This window comes from Bombus terrestris, chromosome 3, assembly GCF_910591885.1.
Source record: "Bombus terrestris chromosome 3, iyBomTerr1.2, whole genome shotgun sequence".
Taxonomy (NCBI): Eukaryota; Metazoa; Arthropoda; class Insecta; order Hymenoptera; family Apidae; genus Bombus; species Bombus terrestris.
Window position 1 is genome coordinate 7,201,294 of NC_063271.1, and position 17,277 is coordinate 7,218,570.

Sequence of the window (17,277 nt, forward strand, 5' to 3'; positions counted from 1 at the left end):
CAAAGAACTATTTAAAAGAATTTGGTTATGAATCATTATAATTTCTATTACTTTTAAACGTATTTATTTTATTCTAACTTATAAAAATTGTAAGATATGTTAGCACAGGCATACAAAAAATCAGGTTTTGTAAGTATCTTATCTATAATATTACTAAACATGACTAATAAAAAATACTTTTATTTACATACATACATATGTATATGATGCCTATTATTTAACTGAGTTAATATAGTGTTATGTAATATAGTGTTAGTTTAGAAAGTAATATCAGCAATGGGTTTAGAATTTTGTGTTTAAACAAATACAATATGAATTCCTTCAATATATAGGCTTATCTTTTGATTAAAATTGATATTTTATATATGAAATGAATTTTGTTTTTGGCAGTTTATTTTAGAGAAATCATTGAAAGATAGATGCATTTCCTAAGATAAAAAACAATATACAATTTGTTTACTATAGTGACTTGTCGATAGTTTTAAAAAGGAATAACTAGAATCATTTTTGTGCTTAGAAATCATTGTTACATATAATATGCAAACAAAAAAGATTGAAAATAATGATATTAGTAATATCAATACTGATTGCAATGTATAATGCCATACTGTAAGATTATGAATGTTGACAGTAATAACGACAACAATTATTATTATTATTATTATTATTATTATTATTATTATTATTATTACATATTAATAATATAAATAATAATAACGATGATGATGATGATGATGATGGCAATGATGATAATGACGATAATAATAATAATTGATATTTGAAATTAATTAAGATAAATGTGACAATGAGAATGGTGCTAGTAATGTTGGTAAGGACAGCAAGATTAACAGAAATATCTGATAGATATACAATAGAAATAATAATAGTTGAAGCAATTTTAACAAAAATAATAGACAGCAATAACAATAAAGCTATTGAAAAGGACGAGAATAACAATTTCACGAGAAGAAATGATATGGAGATTGATATTACGACTATAATAACGTGATAGTAATAATAAAAATTATTGAAAAGATATGACGACAGCGACAATGAAAATTATGATACACTATTTCTACATGTTCCGGCGATAACTTGTTATTAAGTGCAACTTAATCCATAGTCTTTATAAATTCAATCGCGGAACAAAATTGCGTCCACCAATATTGTTCTTCTCCTCCTAATCGATTCCCATAGAAACTATCCACATATTGTACAGTGGAAAGTAAGGACGGTGGGTTAGTCTGAAAATATAATCGAAGAAACCATTACTATCCTTAGTGTCAAATATTAATAACCAACTTGTATATACACATACAAGTTGAAAAGGAAAAATGGAATGAAACACTTGCTTTAATGATAACGTAGACTAATACAGGAATTAGATCATCAGCTGCGGGTACTCCCCTCTCGGTTGCCATCGAAAGCAAGTTCATGATGGTGGTAGCACAACGAAAGACACACTGCAACTTATCTCTAGGTGTCTTATATGCTGATATCACAGCTAATTCTGCTTGAGCCCATGGCCAGGGACATTCGTAATGGTATATTTTAGGAATTCGTAAATCCTTGTGGTTTGGTGTTACAACATTGGCCAGTTTTTTAATATGATCATGAAGTAATTGGTCCCTATAAACGTCACCGTCTCCATTTGGATAAAGCGCGTTGTGGTAAACACGTGCCATTACAGTCCTTTCAACTACAACTCTTGCCAAATTTAGTTGATTTTCACAAGCACCTATATTGACAGCGCAATCATTTACAAACAATCATAGTAATTAATATATTATATCAAGTTGTTTGTAAATCGAATTAATTAACATTTACTCACACTGCCAAATTGAATCATTGTCTATTTTCGCATTAAGTTTGCTTAGAAAGCTATCGACCAAGTCTTGTTTTTCATCTGCTAATGTTAACTTTTTAAATTCATCACAAAAACGTAGTAAAAGGGATTCTTTTTTTTCTAAAAAAACTTTCACGCAAGCAGATACAAGATGATTATTGACAGCATCTCGATCACATTTCACTCTAATACATAATCTAAAATTGTGTAAAGATATTAACATTGCTTTGAATATTATTAAAGAAATTGTGCGCTCGCGCACATATTTATACTTTTAAAAATATCAGTAACTATACCTATCCAAGTGAGCCAATGTAGAAAGTAATCCTTGACGACATCTAATCAAATACGCAATATAAGGAGATCGTTTTTGGTAATCTTCGCGCAACGATTTAAATAATTTTCTGCAGCCGTCGTCGTTAAATAATCTAACGCAACGTAGTGTTTCGTGTAAATGCGCTATCAACGCTCTGTCTTGTAAATTGATTGCTTCTGCCAACTGCAACTGCAGGAAGGCGACTAATTCATTTTCTTTTTGCGACCAATAATTCCGCTGTAACAAATAAATTGTTATTTTTTTTCTGTTAGCATTATGACGTTCAATTTCAATTTCAACTTGTAAGAAACATTTAATACGATTAATAAGCTTTAGCACCTCGGATGCAGCACTCCAAGGAATATGTTGGAGATCAGCGGTACTAAGTACCATTCGCAATTTTCTTTTTGCATCAGCAAATGCGTAGGAAAGCTCAATGTTATTTGGATCTATAAGAAGCCTTTCATCCTCGGTAAGTTCTTTCGTACGAGACTGATTACTTTCTACAGATACTTCCGTATCGCTTGCTGCACTCGGTTTCCTCCTGTATTTAGCTAAGATATCGTCCGTACTATCTAGAAAATTTTTAAATAATTTTCATTACCTTGAAATTAACGTTTCTTCCTTTGTGTCTATGTATTTCCCCCATTTTTATTTTTTCTTAGTTTTTCCTTTACAACAATTATTACAATGCAAAATGTTAAAGAAAGCAATATTTACCACCGCTCGGGTTACCGGCTGATGACACATCTTCTGACATTATTCTACGTAATCTATGTCGTCCTATGTCAATATTATCGCCGATGGCTTCTCGATCGTAACATCTGCCGATATCGTCTGTACCACGAATCGCCTTACCCCGCCGATTTCGCAGAGACATTTTCAGTTTTCCAAAAAAACTTCTTTTATTCTTCTGATCATCGTCCAACAATTCCTTGTCTCCGCGTTCCGCGGTCATATCGAAGCTAATACTTTTTGGTATGGCTCCACTGGATACGGTTGGTTTCGGACAGTCATTGCAACTCTCATTCATTGCTCCCATTGATAGTGGTAACTCCGAACTTGTAGTTTTTCTTCGTGTATCAGAACCAGAACTACTGCTGGATGCCAAACTCCCGGTACTTAATCCAACAACACCGTCCGGGCCATTTTCGTTAACAGTTTCGTCAACTGAACTGACTAAGCTACTTTCTAATTCCTGCGACTAAAACACGCCTCGAAAATTAACTATACCGTAACTATTAAAGAACCAGTCGAATGCTATATAAAAGCGCGCAATTACATCGAAGAAACCAAAGATAATATAATAATAACAATAATAATAATAGTAAGAATAAAATAGTAGTAGCACTAAGAACAACAATAATAATAAGTTAGAAAAAACAAACCTCTAATTTTATGTTGGTATTGTGCGATTTTTCTGTGCTCGACAATGTGGGTGGTGATATATGATTGGCTAATAATAAAGCTGGCGCAACTGCTGCTACACTGATACGATTATGAGCCGAAGAAGTTTGTTCCATTTGACTTTTTCCATTCTCAATGTGAAGTTTGTCTATGAGATGGACTAATCTGTCTTCGCAAAGGGATTTATCATAATTTGTTGAGCTACCGTCAATGCTGTTGGGATTTTTGTCGACATATTCTGTCACGCTTGATTGATAATCAGACCTGCTTGCATTTTGTCCAGTTACATTTAAGGACGATGCCGAGAGAGAGTTTGTTGGTGAAAGAACAACAGTTGTAGGAAATTGCATATTTTCCTGGTTTATCGATATCGATCGAAGATTCGTTGTTGACACACATTCGGTTGTTGTAACATTTTCTAAAAATTAAGGACTCATATAAGTGCTAGGAATTGAATATAAAATAAGAATATCAAGTAATAAGATGTGTTTGAAATTATTAACTGTTCTTACGAGGAATCGCTTGTATCATGGTTTTTTCGGTTATTTCAGCTTCGCTACGAGGTTCAACTTCGATTTCGGATCTTGCGGTATCATCAGATCTAAAATATGACGATAAATAATGCATCATCAACTTTTTCTGTATTTTCCTCATCTTTCTTTTTCTTTTATATTGTTTTGTTATTTCTCCATTGTTTCCTTTTTTTATTATCTATATAACATACCTTGCAACGCTAGCAGTATCGTCGGTATCAACCTCTGTCAATCTTTCAGAATCACTAGCTAATACATCGGTACTCCATGCTTCCGATGCAGTTTCGCTAACATCTAGTACAGCTTGTGGTACTGGCTCTGACGTTGTTGGTAAAACTGGAGGAGCTTGCTCAGACGAATGGGGATACAATACTTTCTCTTGTTGCTCGATTATTTCGCTATCGGAAGCCAGAACATCAGTTGACCAGGTATCAGATACCATCGAAACAGTTTCATCTCCTGAAAATGTACGAGTGCAAACGTTAAAATAAAAGATGTATAAACATATTGTGTATTTATAGGAAATTATTTCTTTTTATTTCTTAAATACCTTCAATCAATTTTTTAATTTCAAATTTACAGAACTTGTCATCTATTTCGCATCGACTTTGTTTGGTCGGTATATTCGACGGAGGTAAATCTAATTGTCGAGTTTCACCCACTGTCCGTCCTTCATCTCCTTCGGTAATTTGAGATGACGGGGTGTCACGACCTAGATTCAATTGTTAAATGATCCAATACGATTCTCGTTATTTTTACACTTAAATAAAATTTATTTAACAAAACCTGATATATTAGGCGTTCCTCGTCCTGATACACTGGCAGATACCATATCTGAGAGATTATCATTTTGATCTTCCGTTTCCAACTCAAGCGAGGAAGCGACACTGTGGTTTGATGCAGCTTCTGATACAGCTTCTAAATTATCCGAAGTATTTCCTATAAAACCTTCGAATAAAACTAATAACATTCAATGTTAATGATTATCCTTTATAAAGTATTTGTAAAATACTAACTTTTAATATTTTAATACCTTCATCATGAGATAGCGAAAATCTTGTCTTTTTTTCTTGACTTTCTGTACGTTCAACACCACAATTGTTTTGTCTGTCATGCACATTGGATATGTCATCAGAAAGATTTAGATTAACCGAACCATTATCTATATTGGATTGAAGTTCTGTGCATAACACCTATCATATATATAAAAAACAGAAAAAGTAATCATTTGACAAACAGTTGAGTATCGTTTAGTTAAATATCGGTTAACCGTTTGAGTCCCAGGAGTCATTGAAAAAACAGGGTCGATAAATCCCGAACAGCGCGATAGCGTTTGTCTTAATCAATTGCGAAGAAAATCAAGCAGCACAATAGCGCTCGTCATATTTGTTACTTTATGAAATACATATATATTATTATATATGCGTACTATTAGTTTACAAATATTTCAAGTTTTGTTCAATAAAAATTATTGAGAAGATAACAATGAAATACAAAATACCGTCAGTCGTTCAAATATAGTGGGACACAAAATCGAAACAGCACGATCGCGCTGGTTGGGTCTCAAACGATTAAAAAAACTAATATATACCTTTTGTTCACTAAGAAGTCCTACGAATTCTCCTGTATTTGGTCCAAATGGAATTACAAGAACATCTTGAGGATTTTTGTCAACAGATTCTTCTTCAGGGGTTGAAGTGCCATTCAATTCATCTACTCCGTCATTAGTCGTATTAGACGAGTATGATGACGATGATGATACTCGAATTCCTCGACCCTTTCCTAGAGAAATCAAAGTTTAATATCCCTTCTTTTGGTAAATACGACTTCTTTATTTATCTTTCACTTTATCTTTAAATACTGAATTATACACGCGTAAGAATGCGTAACTTTGTACGTACTTTATTTCTTTAATCAATGATTTACGTTAAAGATATTTATTTAAAGATTATACTTGGAAATTCCTCATTTAAAAAAAATGCAATGAATCCTATGAAGAATGCTAAATATATATTTGCATTGTACAATATGTACAATATGTACAATATGTATATTTGCATATACATTTGTACATTCGAAAGACAAGTTTAATTTTAGGATATCAAATAAAATACATTTCATATCAGTATTTCGTGATATAAATCGCAAAGTATGAGACGATTCTGAATTTCGTCATTGGGCTAAAAAAGAAAAGATGAAACGAAGGAATAAAACTAATGATTGGACATACCTTTTCCTAATAAACCTCCCTTCTTGTTGGTAGTTTCAACAGAAGCATTGTTAGCCAATTTATTAGTAGTTAAGGAACCGGAAGGTAACTGAGAGAGCATATCAATCAATTGTTTCTTTTCAAACGCAGCGGACCGTGAAGCGTTTTCTACCGTAGTTTCTTTAGCTATAGTTTGCAGAAACGTAATTAATGTATTCAATTCCGTTTCTGTAAGTAAAGCAGCGGAGCGAGAAAGACCTCGAAGTTTATTATTATCGATGATATTAGGCTCATCCTCGAGTTCTTCTGCACCGTCCACCATCGCATCTATTATAGAAGAAACGGAATCCTTATCGAACTTCTTGTATAGATCAAATGTTTTGCTGTCAACAGCCTGGTATTTCATTAAGGAAAGCATTTGCAAAATTTGTCCAACTTGCATGAGATTGAATCGGGCAATGTAGCTAATAGGTGCATCAGTGATACCATATGGCTCTGGATTTACTATTGCAGGACATATAAAATATGTAAAAACCAAATCAGTGCACATTGCATGTACCTCTTTTGAATCAACATTCCCACTTTTTCCCAAAAGTCCTGCCATCTGTCTAACCAACCAACATACACTACTTGGAAAACAATGCATATTTTCTCGTATACTGATTATAAATCTTTGTGTAATGTGGAATAGAGAATTAATTGTCCAGAGCCTATAACGTTGTAGCTTTGTTTCATACTCTGCAGTACCTTCCTTGCCAAATTTCTTTAATCTTTCAGATGGAGGAAATCTTATGGGTGCTTTATCTGGGTCAATATCAAGAAACATTTCATCTTCCATTAATAACTGTACAATAGGGTTATGTAAAGCAGCAGTTAAGAAAAACTTTGCTGAAAATAGACTCTCATGAAAAACTGAATAAAACCTAGAGAAAGCACATGTGCTGTGTCTGAGTAATCTCCGAGGATTATCAGATGGTACAATTTGTAGCAGCATTAGATGTTTCAATAACTTTAAAACCAAAATTTTATCCTCTGGTAATAAACAACTACCATATAAACCAGCTGCTAATGATTGAACTATAGTTTGCACAGAGTCTGGTAATAATTTGTCCCCCTCAACTAAACATGATGCAATTAGCTTTGGAGACTTTCGAAGAGCACCTAAGAATTCCCCATATGACAAACATGTCTGATAACGTAAATACTTGTACACATCGACAAAATTTGAATTTTCCAATGTATTTGCTCTTTGACAACAAGATGCTGGTGTACAGTATGGTTTAGACATTATCAACTGATTAAGATTAACTCTTTGCTGCGCTGTAATCCATGCTTGTTGTGCTAAATTGGATGATGCATATAACACCTAAAAAAAATCCATACAATTCTTTGTTTAAATATCGTAAACCACTTACATATTTTTATCTATTTGTTACCAAAAATTAACCATTACATACCTTTTCATTGAGTATTTGTAAATTTTGTTGTTCCGAAGTAACAAACAGGCGTTCTTGACGCAAATGATTGGCTAATTCGATTATATCCCATTGTAGTGTTCCCAGGGATTCTACACTATTTGCCGATGACATTACTAAGCATACCCAGGAGAACAATGAGTATCGTGAAATAATTTTCAAAATCTTCTCTCCTTAGATCCTAGATATTAATGGTTACTAATGTATCAAAGCTTTTTACATACTTGTCAAATGTATCATTTTAACATACTGTGTTGTACTTGATTTAATAAAAAAACTATACCTGTATATAATGATAAATAAGATAAGTTGTTTTTATTTTCTTTGTTTAACGGAAAGTAAAATATTTAGATAAACTAGAAGAAAATAAATGATTGTTAGAAAATATAAGAAAAGAATTTCAACTAATCGCGTCGATTTAAATTCTTTTTTAAAACGACGATGGCTTAAATTCTTTTATTCGATTAAGTTATTCCTAAAACCGGTAGTTACGCGTTGCTTGCAGAATTAAGGTTTTTTACTGTTGTCCTTTTTATCTCGAAACAATATTCGCACCGACGCACAATCATTTTCCTTTATAGGTTAGAATTTTCTTCGACAAATGGCTGTACCTGTACTTTAAATCGAAATCTAAATCTTCGTATGATTGTTCGATTACTCGACAATGATTTGAATGTTGAACTAATGACCGATTTGTCTGTTTTAAAAAATTAATGTTTTACTTTTAAACAAAGCTTTGTTTAATATGTAAACGGACTTAAATAAAATCGCTTTTTCAAATATATATATTTTCTGTTTTATTTAAATTATGTATTAAATTTCTTGCATAAGATGAATTTAAATAGTTAAAATTTTCAATTTTATAATTTATATAAATAAAAGAATATGCATTCCATTTTTTGTCCTACTTTCTTTTTCTTCATTCAAATTTCATATTTAAATTCTATTATAGATTATAAGTAGTAGCTGATGGTGATAAAGTAATAAATAATATAAAATAAAAGACGTCCTTTATACTCCAAGTTCAACATATGTACGTATATGTAACTATACGCAAACAAGACCGCGTGCGCACGTATATGAAGAGTAGGTGTGTATACATATGCATGTCAATATCTGTACATACTGTTTGATATATGTACATCTTTTTGTACGATACTGTATAATATATAATATAGAAATTAGGTTAACTAAGTACTTTTTTCGACTAACTTGCTTCATTGCAGCTTCGTTATTATGTACTAATATATATGATCATATACACGTATGTGTTATTTGTATACATAATAGAGTATCAATATTAAAATTTGGAGAAAAGTTGATTTGTATATCATTAAACAGGTTATAGATAATGAGAAATCAAGGAAGTGATCGCTACTGAAATTTTGAGAAGAAAAATGACAGACATTATTTTAAAAATTAAAAAACTTATCTCTGAATATTGGAAAAATATTTTTGCAGAAGTATGTGATGCAGTAGTTTATGTAGATCACTGTGCAATTGAATGTTTGCATTGGTATACAGCTGGTAAAGGCTATTTAGCATTAAAAGATGCTGGAGCAGTTGCAGTTTATGAGTTCGGCATGTATCATTTTCGAGTAGGTATATATATTTATAGGATTGTGAAAGATTTAAAAGAAATAGAAAATATAGCTTTAAAAAGATGAAAGATATTAAATGTATTTCTTGTCATTTTTAGTATGTCGAAGTAAAAGATACTAAAAAAGCTGTTATTATATCAACATCTGGTGATCCAGCATTTTATCAACGAACAATTAAAATGATTCTGGCAAAGAATACTTTCCAGAACTGTATTGTGTACTGCGGTGTACCTTGTGGCACTATCAACCATTTGGGAACATTATCTGCTGAAGAAAAATTAGATTACAATAAATTAAAGAAGGACATTAAGGTTTGGATGACTTCAGGAAATCTTTCTCAAGTTGGTTAATCAATTATTTATTTTGTCTTCAAACTTTTTTCAAATTTACTTCGATTATAACTAAGCAAGCTTAATTTATAGGAACCTGTTGTTAACATTATCTATGTACCGATTTTTATTGCCCTTTTAAATAAGGATTTATTTGTAACACCTCCTTTTGGAGATTTAATGCCATCTCTGGACACAAATATTCCAAAAGATACATTTGTTAAATTGAATTTCTTAGCATATTCATTTTATAATCTATTTGATAGTATAGGAGCTAAATTAGATATTTATTCACTTGGAAATTTAAGTGATCATCTTGCAAAGAATTTAGAAGATTATATATCTAGTATTAATCATAAAAGTGTAAGTAGTAGAAAGTAAGGCACTGAAAAAATAAATTAAGATAAGTTAATGAAAAATAAATTTTACTGATTGTTACTTCTATAGCATTTATCTGAAACTTCAGAAATAGGAGTCTCTCTTATTTTGATTGACAGAACATTAGATCTTTGTACACCTACTAGTAACAATATGGAATCTTTCCTTGCAAAAATATTACGTACATTTCCTCATTTACCGCATCATGATAACGATGTAGCCATTAATATGTCACTTCTATTTGGGAGTGTAACGGTACAAATAAGTATATAGTTGTTCATATAACTGTTTTTGTTAATTTATGTGGATGGTGAATGATAGATTACTTTTTTTATGGGGTTCAAGGAAGTGTTAAAATCATATGAAATACCAGGTTGTTTAGCAAGTATGGAAGATGAGATGATGGACCTTCTTATTTCACAAAAAGGAAAAAGGTTGTTAAATACAGTTAACCAATTTTTAAATGATATAACTTTAGCAAAAGGTAGTCCAAAATTAAGAACACCAACAAGGATTTCTGGTCATAGCTTAGAAAAACTTCTCAGCAAAATTCAATCCACAAACAGTATTGATTCTATGACAATTCATACAGAAAAACTTCAGGTAATTTTCAATTTTCATTTCTTCGAACAATGGACAAATCCTAAAGCTACTTCTTTTCACTTCGAGATATAGTGTATTTTAGCAATAATCGAAGCATCTATATCGCAAAAAGCTGATCAGATTGAGCTACTTACTAGTTTAGAAAAATTAGCTTTGCAAAATCTTTCTGTGAGTCGAGAATCCTCGAGTATACTCGTACAGGTAAACTTTTTTTTTAATTTCATTTATACAACGATATGTGTCTACTTAATAAATATAAATTAAACAATTTTTTAGTTGAGTAATATTATACGAACGCGAATTCTCAGGGGACTTGATGTTGAAAACTTACTAGCATTACTGATACATGTTTACTCACTTGCGGGAACGCAGATTCGATTTTCCACACAACAAGAACGCCGATTAGAAGAGTCAATTGCGGATGCAATTTTTGAAGATTTCCAAATTTTAAAAGAAAATCCTTTGATGAATACAAAATCAGCCTATCAGCGTAGCTTATTACTACTAGGTACATATTATTTGAGACACGTTCTTTTCAAAATATTTTAAAGTTGCATTTGTTATTTTAGGTGGAGACGATGTTGCTGTAGCGCAAGAAACATCATGTAACATTGCAGCACGTATTCTCAATACTCTGAGATTAATCGCGGAACAACGTTTAATATTGCAAGATTATAGGTAAAGCCTCTACATGAAAACTTTTCTTTTTTAATTAATCTCTTAATAATTAACATTATCTGTTTTGAACAAAATTATATTAATAACGAAATAATTATTTGCAGATTTTGTATGTTGAAACCGAGCTCTCAGGAAGCAACTCGATACATTAGTATATTAGAACAAGTTACAAAGGATATATTTAGTGTAGACATGAATCGAGAACTACGAGATCTTCATAAAAAATCATCTTCATTTATTTCAGCTGGCTTCAAGTAAAAATTCTTCATTTGAAATAATTCATATGAATGAAATTTCTTAAAATATGATATTAAATATTAAGAATTTATAAATCTTCTTCCATTGCAGTTTAATTTTAAGGGGTAAAACAAAACGTCATCCTCGAGACAATCCTTATATTTTAATATATGTTGTTGGAGGCATTACTGCAGAGGAGGCAAAAGTAATTCAAGAAGTAGTATCTGCACATAGTAACGAAAAATCACCACATATAATATTAGCAGGATCTAGATTATTAAACCCTTTGGATATAGTGGATAAAATGTTCTTTTCTTAATTATTTTTTTTGTAGATATAATAGAAAAATTTGTAAATGTAATAGAGTTCATCCTTCTCTTTCATCTATCTTCCATTTTATACCATTGGATAAAATGGAATAATGTATTTTCCTAATAATTTGTATTGTTTCTAATGTACATATAAAATTTGTCGAATTACACACCTTGCACAATAATATTTTATAATCTATATTATTTGTAAGACATTTTCTTTTGTTATGTATATTTTCACATAATTTGGTATATATAGTTGCTACATTAAATCGAGTTGTTTGTAGTTTGATAATTTTTAACAATTTCTTTATATATGTATCAATTGTAGTAATATTATCTTCACAGTCTTGCCAATAATATGCTGTTATGCTGTCAATAGCAAGAAGTGCAATTTTGGTGTTATCAAGAAATATGTCATCCAGTGTATGTAATGTTAAAGAAAATTGTTCATTATTATAACAATCAATGATATGCAAGTTGCGCAAAGAATCTTTAATAATAGTTGTCTTATCAAACTCTGTATCAATTGCTTCAGAAAATGATATATTGGCTGTATTTATGATACTGCTCATCAATTCAACTAATTTTGAAGTTTGAAAATGATGATCAGTATTTATCAAAATAGCTGAAGCATTGCAGCCTTTGATTGCATAATTATTTGGTAAGATACACCTTGCAAGCATTTGAGATAAAAGAAAAGTCTTACCAGATGATCGTTCTCCACCAATTTCTATAATATCTGTGTTCTGAAGACCTTCAGAGAACAAAGTATCTTCGAGGCCATGTAAGCTCGGTTTTTCATTTAGCCTAGTGAGCAATTCTGCTCCAGATTCAATCTGTGGTTGCATAGGTTTTATTTCTAATACTTTCCTTTATTTAATATATGCCTGTGGGTCAACCTTTATTTCTTTGTTACTTAAAATATCATTTAAATTGCTGCAATATTTTTATTTTACAACATTTTACTTTTTACTATCAAGTTTTCTATCTAGTTACTATCAAGATTTCTCTTTTACATATTCTGTCTGTAAGAAACATGAATATTATATACATATATATTGCATTCGTATAGTATTGTATATATATAAAACTTTAAATAAGATACATGTATATATTGTAATGTTACAATACATATTATTTAAAAAAATCAATAAAAAATTTAAATAAATAATGCGTAAAAATAATAAAAAGTAATGGAACAAAAGCTTTGGTCTTATAAACATGATTGCAAATTAATCCTTAACTGAGCTTACATAAAAATCAGCAAGTTCTCCTATGAATGTAAGGAAGGACATAACTTAATTAATACTATATTGTAAAGTTATTAACCATCCGCTTTAAATGAAACGATATTAATATACTCGGCTTGATGAATTAAAGAAATGAGCAAACTTGTAAAAAGTGAGGTTAACAAATGAAACTTTTTTTGAAGGACGACTTAAGCTTCTATCGCAATTTTTCGACTATTCGGTAGGCTGTAAATTGTAAGCTGTAAGTGCTGTAACCATAGAGATATAAAGATTGTCACGTGATAAGTTATTTCGTGTTTGAGTTTCATAAATCCTGAATTTAATGTAAAATATCAGGTGTTAAGAAATAGAGAGTAGGCAACAATCTTATTGTTTTTCATTTTTGTCACGTATATTATGGACGCGTATGTATATTAGAAAGTTTTTCATGAACGAACAAATGTTTTTATTTATGAAGGTATAAATGAAAAGATATAAATACGAAGACTAAAAGTGAAAAGAATTATATAAAGAAATACAAACGGAAATTGAAAAGTTTTACGAATAAGAGACAATTTTACGATTCGACACTTGGTAGATAGTGGTAGTCAACAACAAGAAATTACATTGTGATCACATGTGCATTAGTGATTTAAAAAAAATGTAAAGGTATCATTATTAAACGATTTTGGATATGGCATGAATCCAAAATGCAGTTTTTGATAGATATATTAAATAAGAGAATTTGAAAAAATTTATTCCTTTAATATTGAGGAAGCATTTTCTTCTGGATTTTTATGTGAGGATTGAATAATAAATGTGCTAATGTTTTGAGTTTATCCATATAATTTATCGTGTTCTTTGTTTATATATATACTCAAATTTTTATCTCATAAGTTAGTATATTTTCCAAAACTTGTCGAAAAATGGTGCCACTTGGACCATCACCAGGGCATCAAACGTCTGTCAATAATACTGCAACTGCTCCAGCCAGTGGCACTAAAAGTAGCTCAACGTTGGTGAGAAAACTCAATAATTTGTGCTCTAATATTTCTGCTCTTTCTTTCTCTCTCTTTCTAACTATTTTTATTAATATTTCTCTTCTTTTTATTTGTGAATAATATGGTTAAAATTCCTGTGTGCTTGTTGATTTTTGTAGAAACCGAATTATACCCTGAAGTATACCTTGGCAGGCCATACCAAAGCAGTCTCTTCTGTAAAATTCAGTCCTAATGGAGAATGGCTTGCAAGTTCTTGTAAATAAAAATGTTTCTAATCTAATACCAATTTTGTAATTGCTAAGTTTATCTAAACAAAATTAATTTTTTGCTTGTAGCTGCAGATAAATTAATTAAAATATGGGGTTCCTATGATGGCAAATTTGAGAAAACAATATCCGGCCATAAGCTTGGTATTTCAGATGTTGCATGGTCTAGCGATAGTAGACTATTAGTATCTGCTTCTGATGATAAAACTTTGAAAATATGGGAATTGAGTTCTGTAAGTTGACTACTTTTACTTTAAGAAATTATATTTAAAATGAATTTAGATTTGTATGAAGTCTACAACTTTAACATAAATGTAAGATATTTATCATAAATAACTTAGTTATGTATATTTCTTTTTATTTTCAGGGAAAGTGCTTAAAAACTTTAAAAGGCCATAGTAACTATGTTTTCTGTTGCAATTTTAATCCACAGTCAAATTTAATAGTTTCTGGTTCTGTAAGTATTTCAGTATAAAAATTCATTTATGTGAGTTTTTTGTTTAAGAATAACATGCAAGTCTCTGAATTATGTACATAAGCTTAGTGTACAATGATAATGCAAGAATGAAACATGTCATAATATATACTTAAATTAACATGAAATAGAAAAGAATTTGTTTCAATATGTATTGGTGAAAAATTTATGATAATACTTGAATTAAATAAGAGCATTCAAAACAAGAAAATAGTTGATATTAAATGGAATTTTATACAATATTTCTGAACTTTATTAAAAATAGCTTATGTGTTTATATGGACAAAGACTTGCACTGTAAATATATATACAATGTTAACATAATAAATATTATTAGTTTGATGAAAGTGTTCGGATATGGGATGTTAGAACTGGAAAATGTTTGAAAACTTTACCTGCTCATTCGGATCCTGTAAGTGCAGTTCATTTTAATAGGGACGGATCATTAATTGTATCTAGTAGTTACGACGGATTATGGTAAGTGTGCATATTTCTTTTTGAATGTCAATATCTGCTTGTTAGGGAATAAACAAATAAATATGAATAACACCAATTGATATGATTGTTATGTAGTCGAATTTGGGACACTGCATCTGGCCAATGTTTGAAGACTTTAATCGACGATGATAACCCTCCTGTATCTTTTGTAAAGTTTTCACCAAATGGAAAATATATTTTGGCAGCAACACTAGACAATACGTTAAAGCTTTGGGATTATAGCAAAGGAAAATGTTTGAAAACGTATACAGGTCATAAAAATGAAAAATATTGCATCTTCGCAAATTTTTCAGTTACAGGAGGAAAGGTAGGTTATATTACGTTCGTGTATGCAATGCATTCGTTCGGTATCATTAAATCAACGTTGTTTAACTTATTTTTATATTTTTGATTTTTTTGTTCATCAGTGGATTGTTTCGGGTTCAGAAGACAATATGGTATACATTTGGAATTTGCAGACGAAGGAGATTGTTCAAAAATTGCAAGGACACACAGGTATAATAGATTATATTATAGAGATGATTCGATTTATATCATTATGGTGAAATATTGGCCTCATATACAGGGTGGTTGGTAACTGGTGGTACAAGCGGAAAGGGGGTGATTCTACGCGAAAAAAGAAGTCGAAAATATAGAATAAAAATTTTTCGTTTGAGGCTTTGTTTTCGAGAAAATCGACTTTGAATTTTGAATTGCGAGCAATTGAAAGAAAAGATTATTGTAGCCTTTCATACTTTAAAACAATCGAATACGTTAGAAAATGTTCATAGAAATTTAATTAGAAGAGCAGAAGTATGTGTTCGGCAGAATGGGCAAGATTTTCAACAATTTTTGTAATAATAAACTTTATGATTACTTCATATTATTTCATTATGTATTTCTAATTTTCCGTTACGACAAAAACAAACTTAAACTGCAATAATATTCATCGAGACAACGATCTACAGTGAGATCCGTTATAACGAGACGTGATAAAGTACACGCGTACCGAGCGAAAATTCAAAGTCGATTTTCTCGAAAACAAAGCCTCAAACGAAAAATTTTTATTCTATATTTTCGACTTCTTTTTTCGCGTAGAATCACCTCCGTTCCGCTTATACCACCAGTTACCAACCACCCTGTATAATATACTAATCAATTCTTCTGTTGATTTTTAGATGTTGTGCTATGTACTACGTGTCATCCAACCGATAATATTATAGCTTCAGCCGCCCTTGAAAACGATAAAACTATCAAATTATGGAAAAGTGACACATAGAATGTGCATGTTACTCACGATTTTATTAAAAATTCTACAAAGAGCGTTTGTATCTTTTAGAAACATCTTATTCGATCTTCATTTTCTTTACTTTTTAAAATTTTTACATTTACTCAATTTTCAATCATAATGAAATTAATAATTTTAATAGATAATTTGCGTCTATCTTTCGGATAATTGTAGAAAGTAGAACCTGGTTTTATACAATTAGATATTAAGATTACCATTATAATTGAATGAACGCAATAAATCTAAATTATCATGCATCGGTTACGAAACAAATCCAAGAGTAAACAGTGTTTCGGTGAACAATTTTCTTATCATTTCGACGTTATGTATAACCGATAGCTTTACGTTTGTAACTATGTAATTTACTTGTAAAGCGAATATGTACTCCTTTCTATTTATATGACACTAGAAAATAAAACAATATGTATAATATTTTGAACAGAATGCAACGGTTATATGTAACCTCTTTAAATATTCTAAAGAGGAAAAAGAATGAAAAAAGATTATAAAGCTATCCTTGTAACAAAAATACGTTTATGTAAAGAAAGTGACGAAAAGAAAAAAATATAAATATGTATTTTTTCGTACCTGAGATGAAATGTGCAGTTTGTACCT

General features: G+C 30.6%; 4 protein-coding genes across 11 annotated transcripts; 2 read left to right on the forward strand and 2 right to left on the reverse strand.

Moving 5' to 3' along the window:
* Positions 1-858: 858 nt before the first annotated feature.
* Positions 859-8,598, reverse strand: LOC100645706 (receptor-mediated endocytosis protein 6 homolog). Of its 4 annotated transcripts, none has more exons than XM_048404449.1 (16): positions 8,398-8,598; positions 7,769-7,967; positions 6,333-7,677; positions 5,694-5,884; positions 5,136-5,295; positions 4,889-5,062; positions 4,653-4,814; positions 4,294-4,561; positions 4,073-4,170; positions 3,551-3,987; positions 2,883-3,366; positions 2,502-2,737; positions 2,143-2,399; positions 1,832-2,043; positions 1,353-1,738; positions 859-1,244 (listed from the first exon to the last, which is right to left on the reverse strand). In XM_048404449.1, exons 2-16 carry the CDS (start codon positions 7,898-7,900, stop codon positions 1,113-1,115), a joined length of 4,674 nt encoding a protein of 1,557 aa, XP_048260406.1. In that variant the 5' UTR covers positions 7,901-7,967; positions 8,398-8,598; the 3' UTR covers positions 859-1,112. The 4 variants fall into 4 exon arrangements, with proteins under 4 accessions (XP_048260406.1, XP_048260407.1, XP_048260408.1 ...); XM_048404450.1 differs by lacking the exon at positions 8,398-8,598 and adding an exon at positions 8,070-8,142 and having other exon boundaries at positions 4,082-4,170; XM_048404451.1 differs by lacking the exon at positions 8,398-8,598 and adding an exon at positions 8,070-8,142 and having other exon boundaries at positions 1,832-2,031.
* Positions 8,599-8,761: 163 nt separating this feature from the next.
* On the forward strand, positions 8,762-12,108 carry LOC100644049 (sec1 family domain-containing protein 2). Of its 5 annotated transcripts, none has more exons than XM_020868432.2 (11): positions 8,762-8,876; positions 9,128-9,384; positions 9,486-9,728; positions 9,810-10,079; positions 10,164-10,349; positions 10,440-10,697; positions 10,770-10,898; positions 10,974-11,205; positions 11,249-11,375; positions 11,480-11,629; positions 11,724-12,108. In XM_020868432.2, exons 2-11 carry the CDS (start codon positions 9,184-9,186, stop codon positions 11,929-11,931), a joined length of 2,004 nt encoding a protein of 667 aa, XP_020724091.1. In that variant the 5' UTR covers positions 8,762-8,876; positions 9,128-9,183; the 3' UTR covers positions 11,932-12,108. The 5 variants fall into 5 exon arrangements, with proteins under 5 accessions (XP_020724091.1, XP_012175831.1, XP_003394381.1 ...); XM_012320441.3 differs by lacking the exon at positions 8,762-8,876 and adding an exon at positions 8,891-9,050; XM_003394333.4 differs by lacking the exon at positions 8,762-8,876 and adding an exon at positions 8,891-9,050 and having other exon boundaries at positions 11,267-11,375.
* LOC100644879 (DNA repair protein XRCC2-like) lies at positions 11,590-13,388 on the reverse strand. The gene is made up of 2 exons (XM_012320443.3): positions 13,180-13,388; positions 11,590-12,951 (listed from the first exon to the last, which is right to left on the reverse strand). The coding sequence occupies exon 2, from the start codon at positions 12,772-12,774 to the stop codon at positions 11,980-11,982; it is 795 nt and encodes a 264-aa protein (XP_012175833.1). The 5' UTR covers positions 12,775-12,951; positions 13,180-13,388; the 3' UTR covers positions 11,590-11,979.
* A 67-nt stretch (positions 13,389-13,455) lies between these two features.
* Positions 13,456-17,254, forward strand: LOC100642280 (protein will die slowly). The gene is made up of 8 exons (XM_003394322.4): positions 13,456-14,174; positions 14,315-14,411; positions 14,492-14,655; positions 14,790-14,879; positions 15,235-15,374; positions 15,471-15,702; positions 15,803-15,890; positions 16,553-17,254. The coding sequence occupies exons 1-8, from the start codon at positions 14,082-14,084 to the stop codon at positions 16,651-16,653; spliced, it is 1,005 nt and encodes a 334-aa protein (XP_003394370.1). The 5' UTR covers positions 13,456-14,081; the 3' UTR covers positions 16,654-17,254.
* Positions 17,255-17,277: the final 23 nt, after the last annotated feature.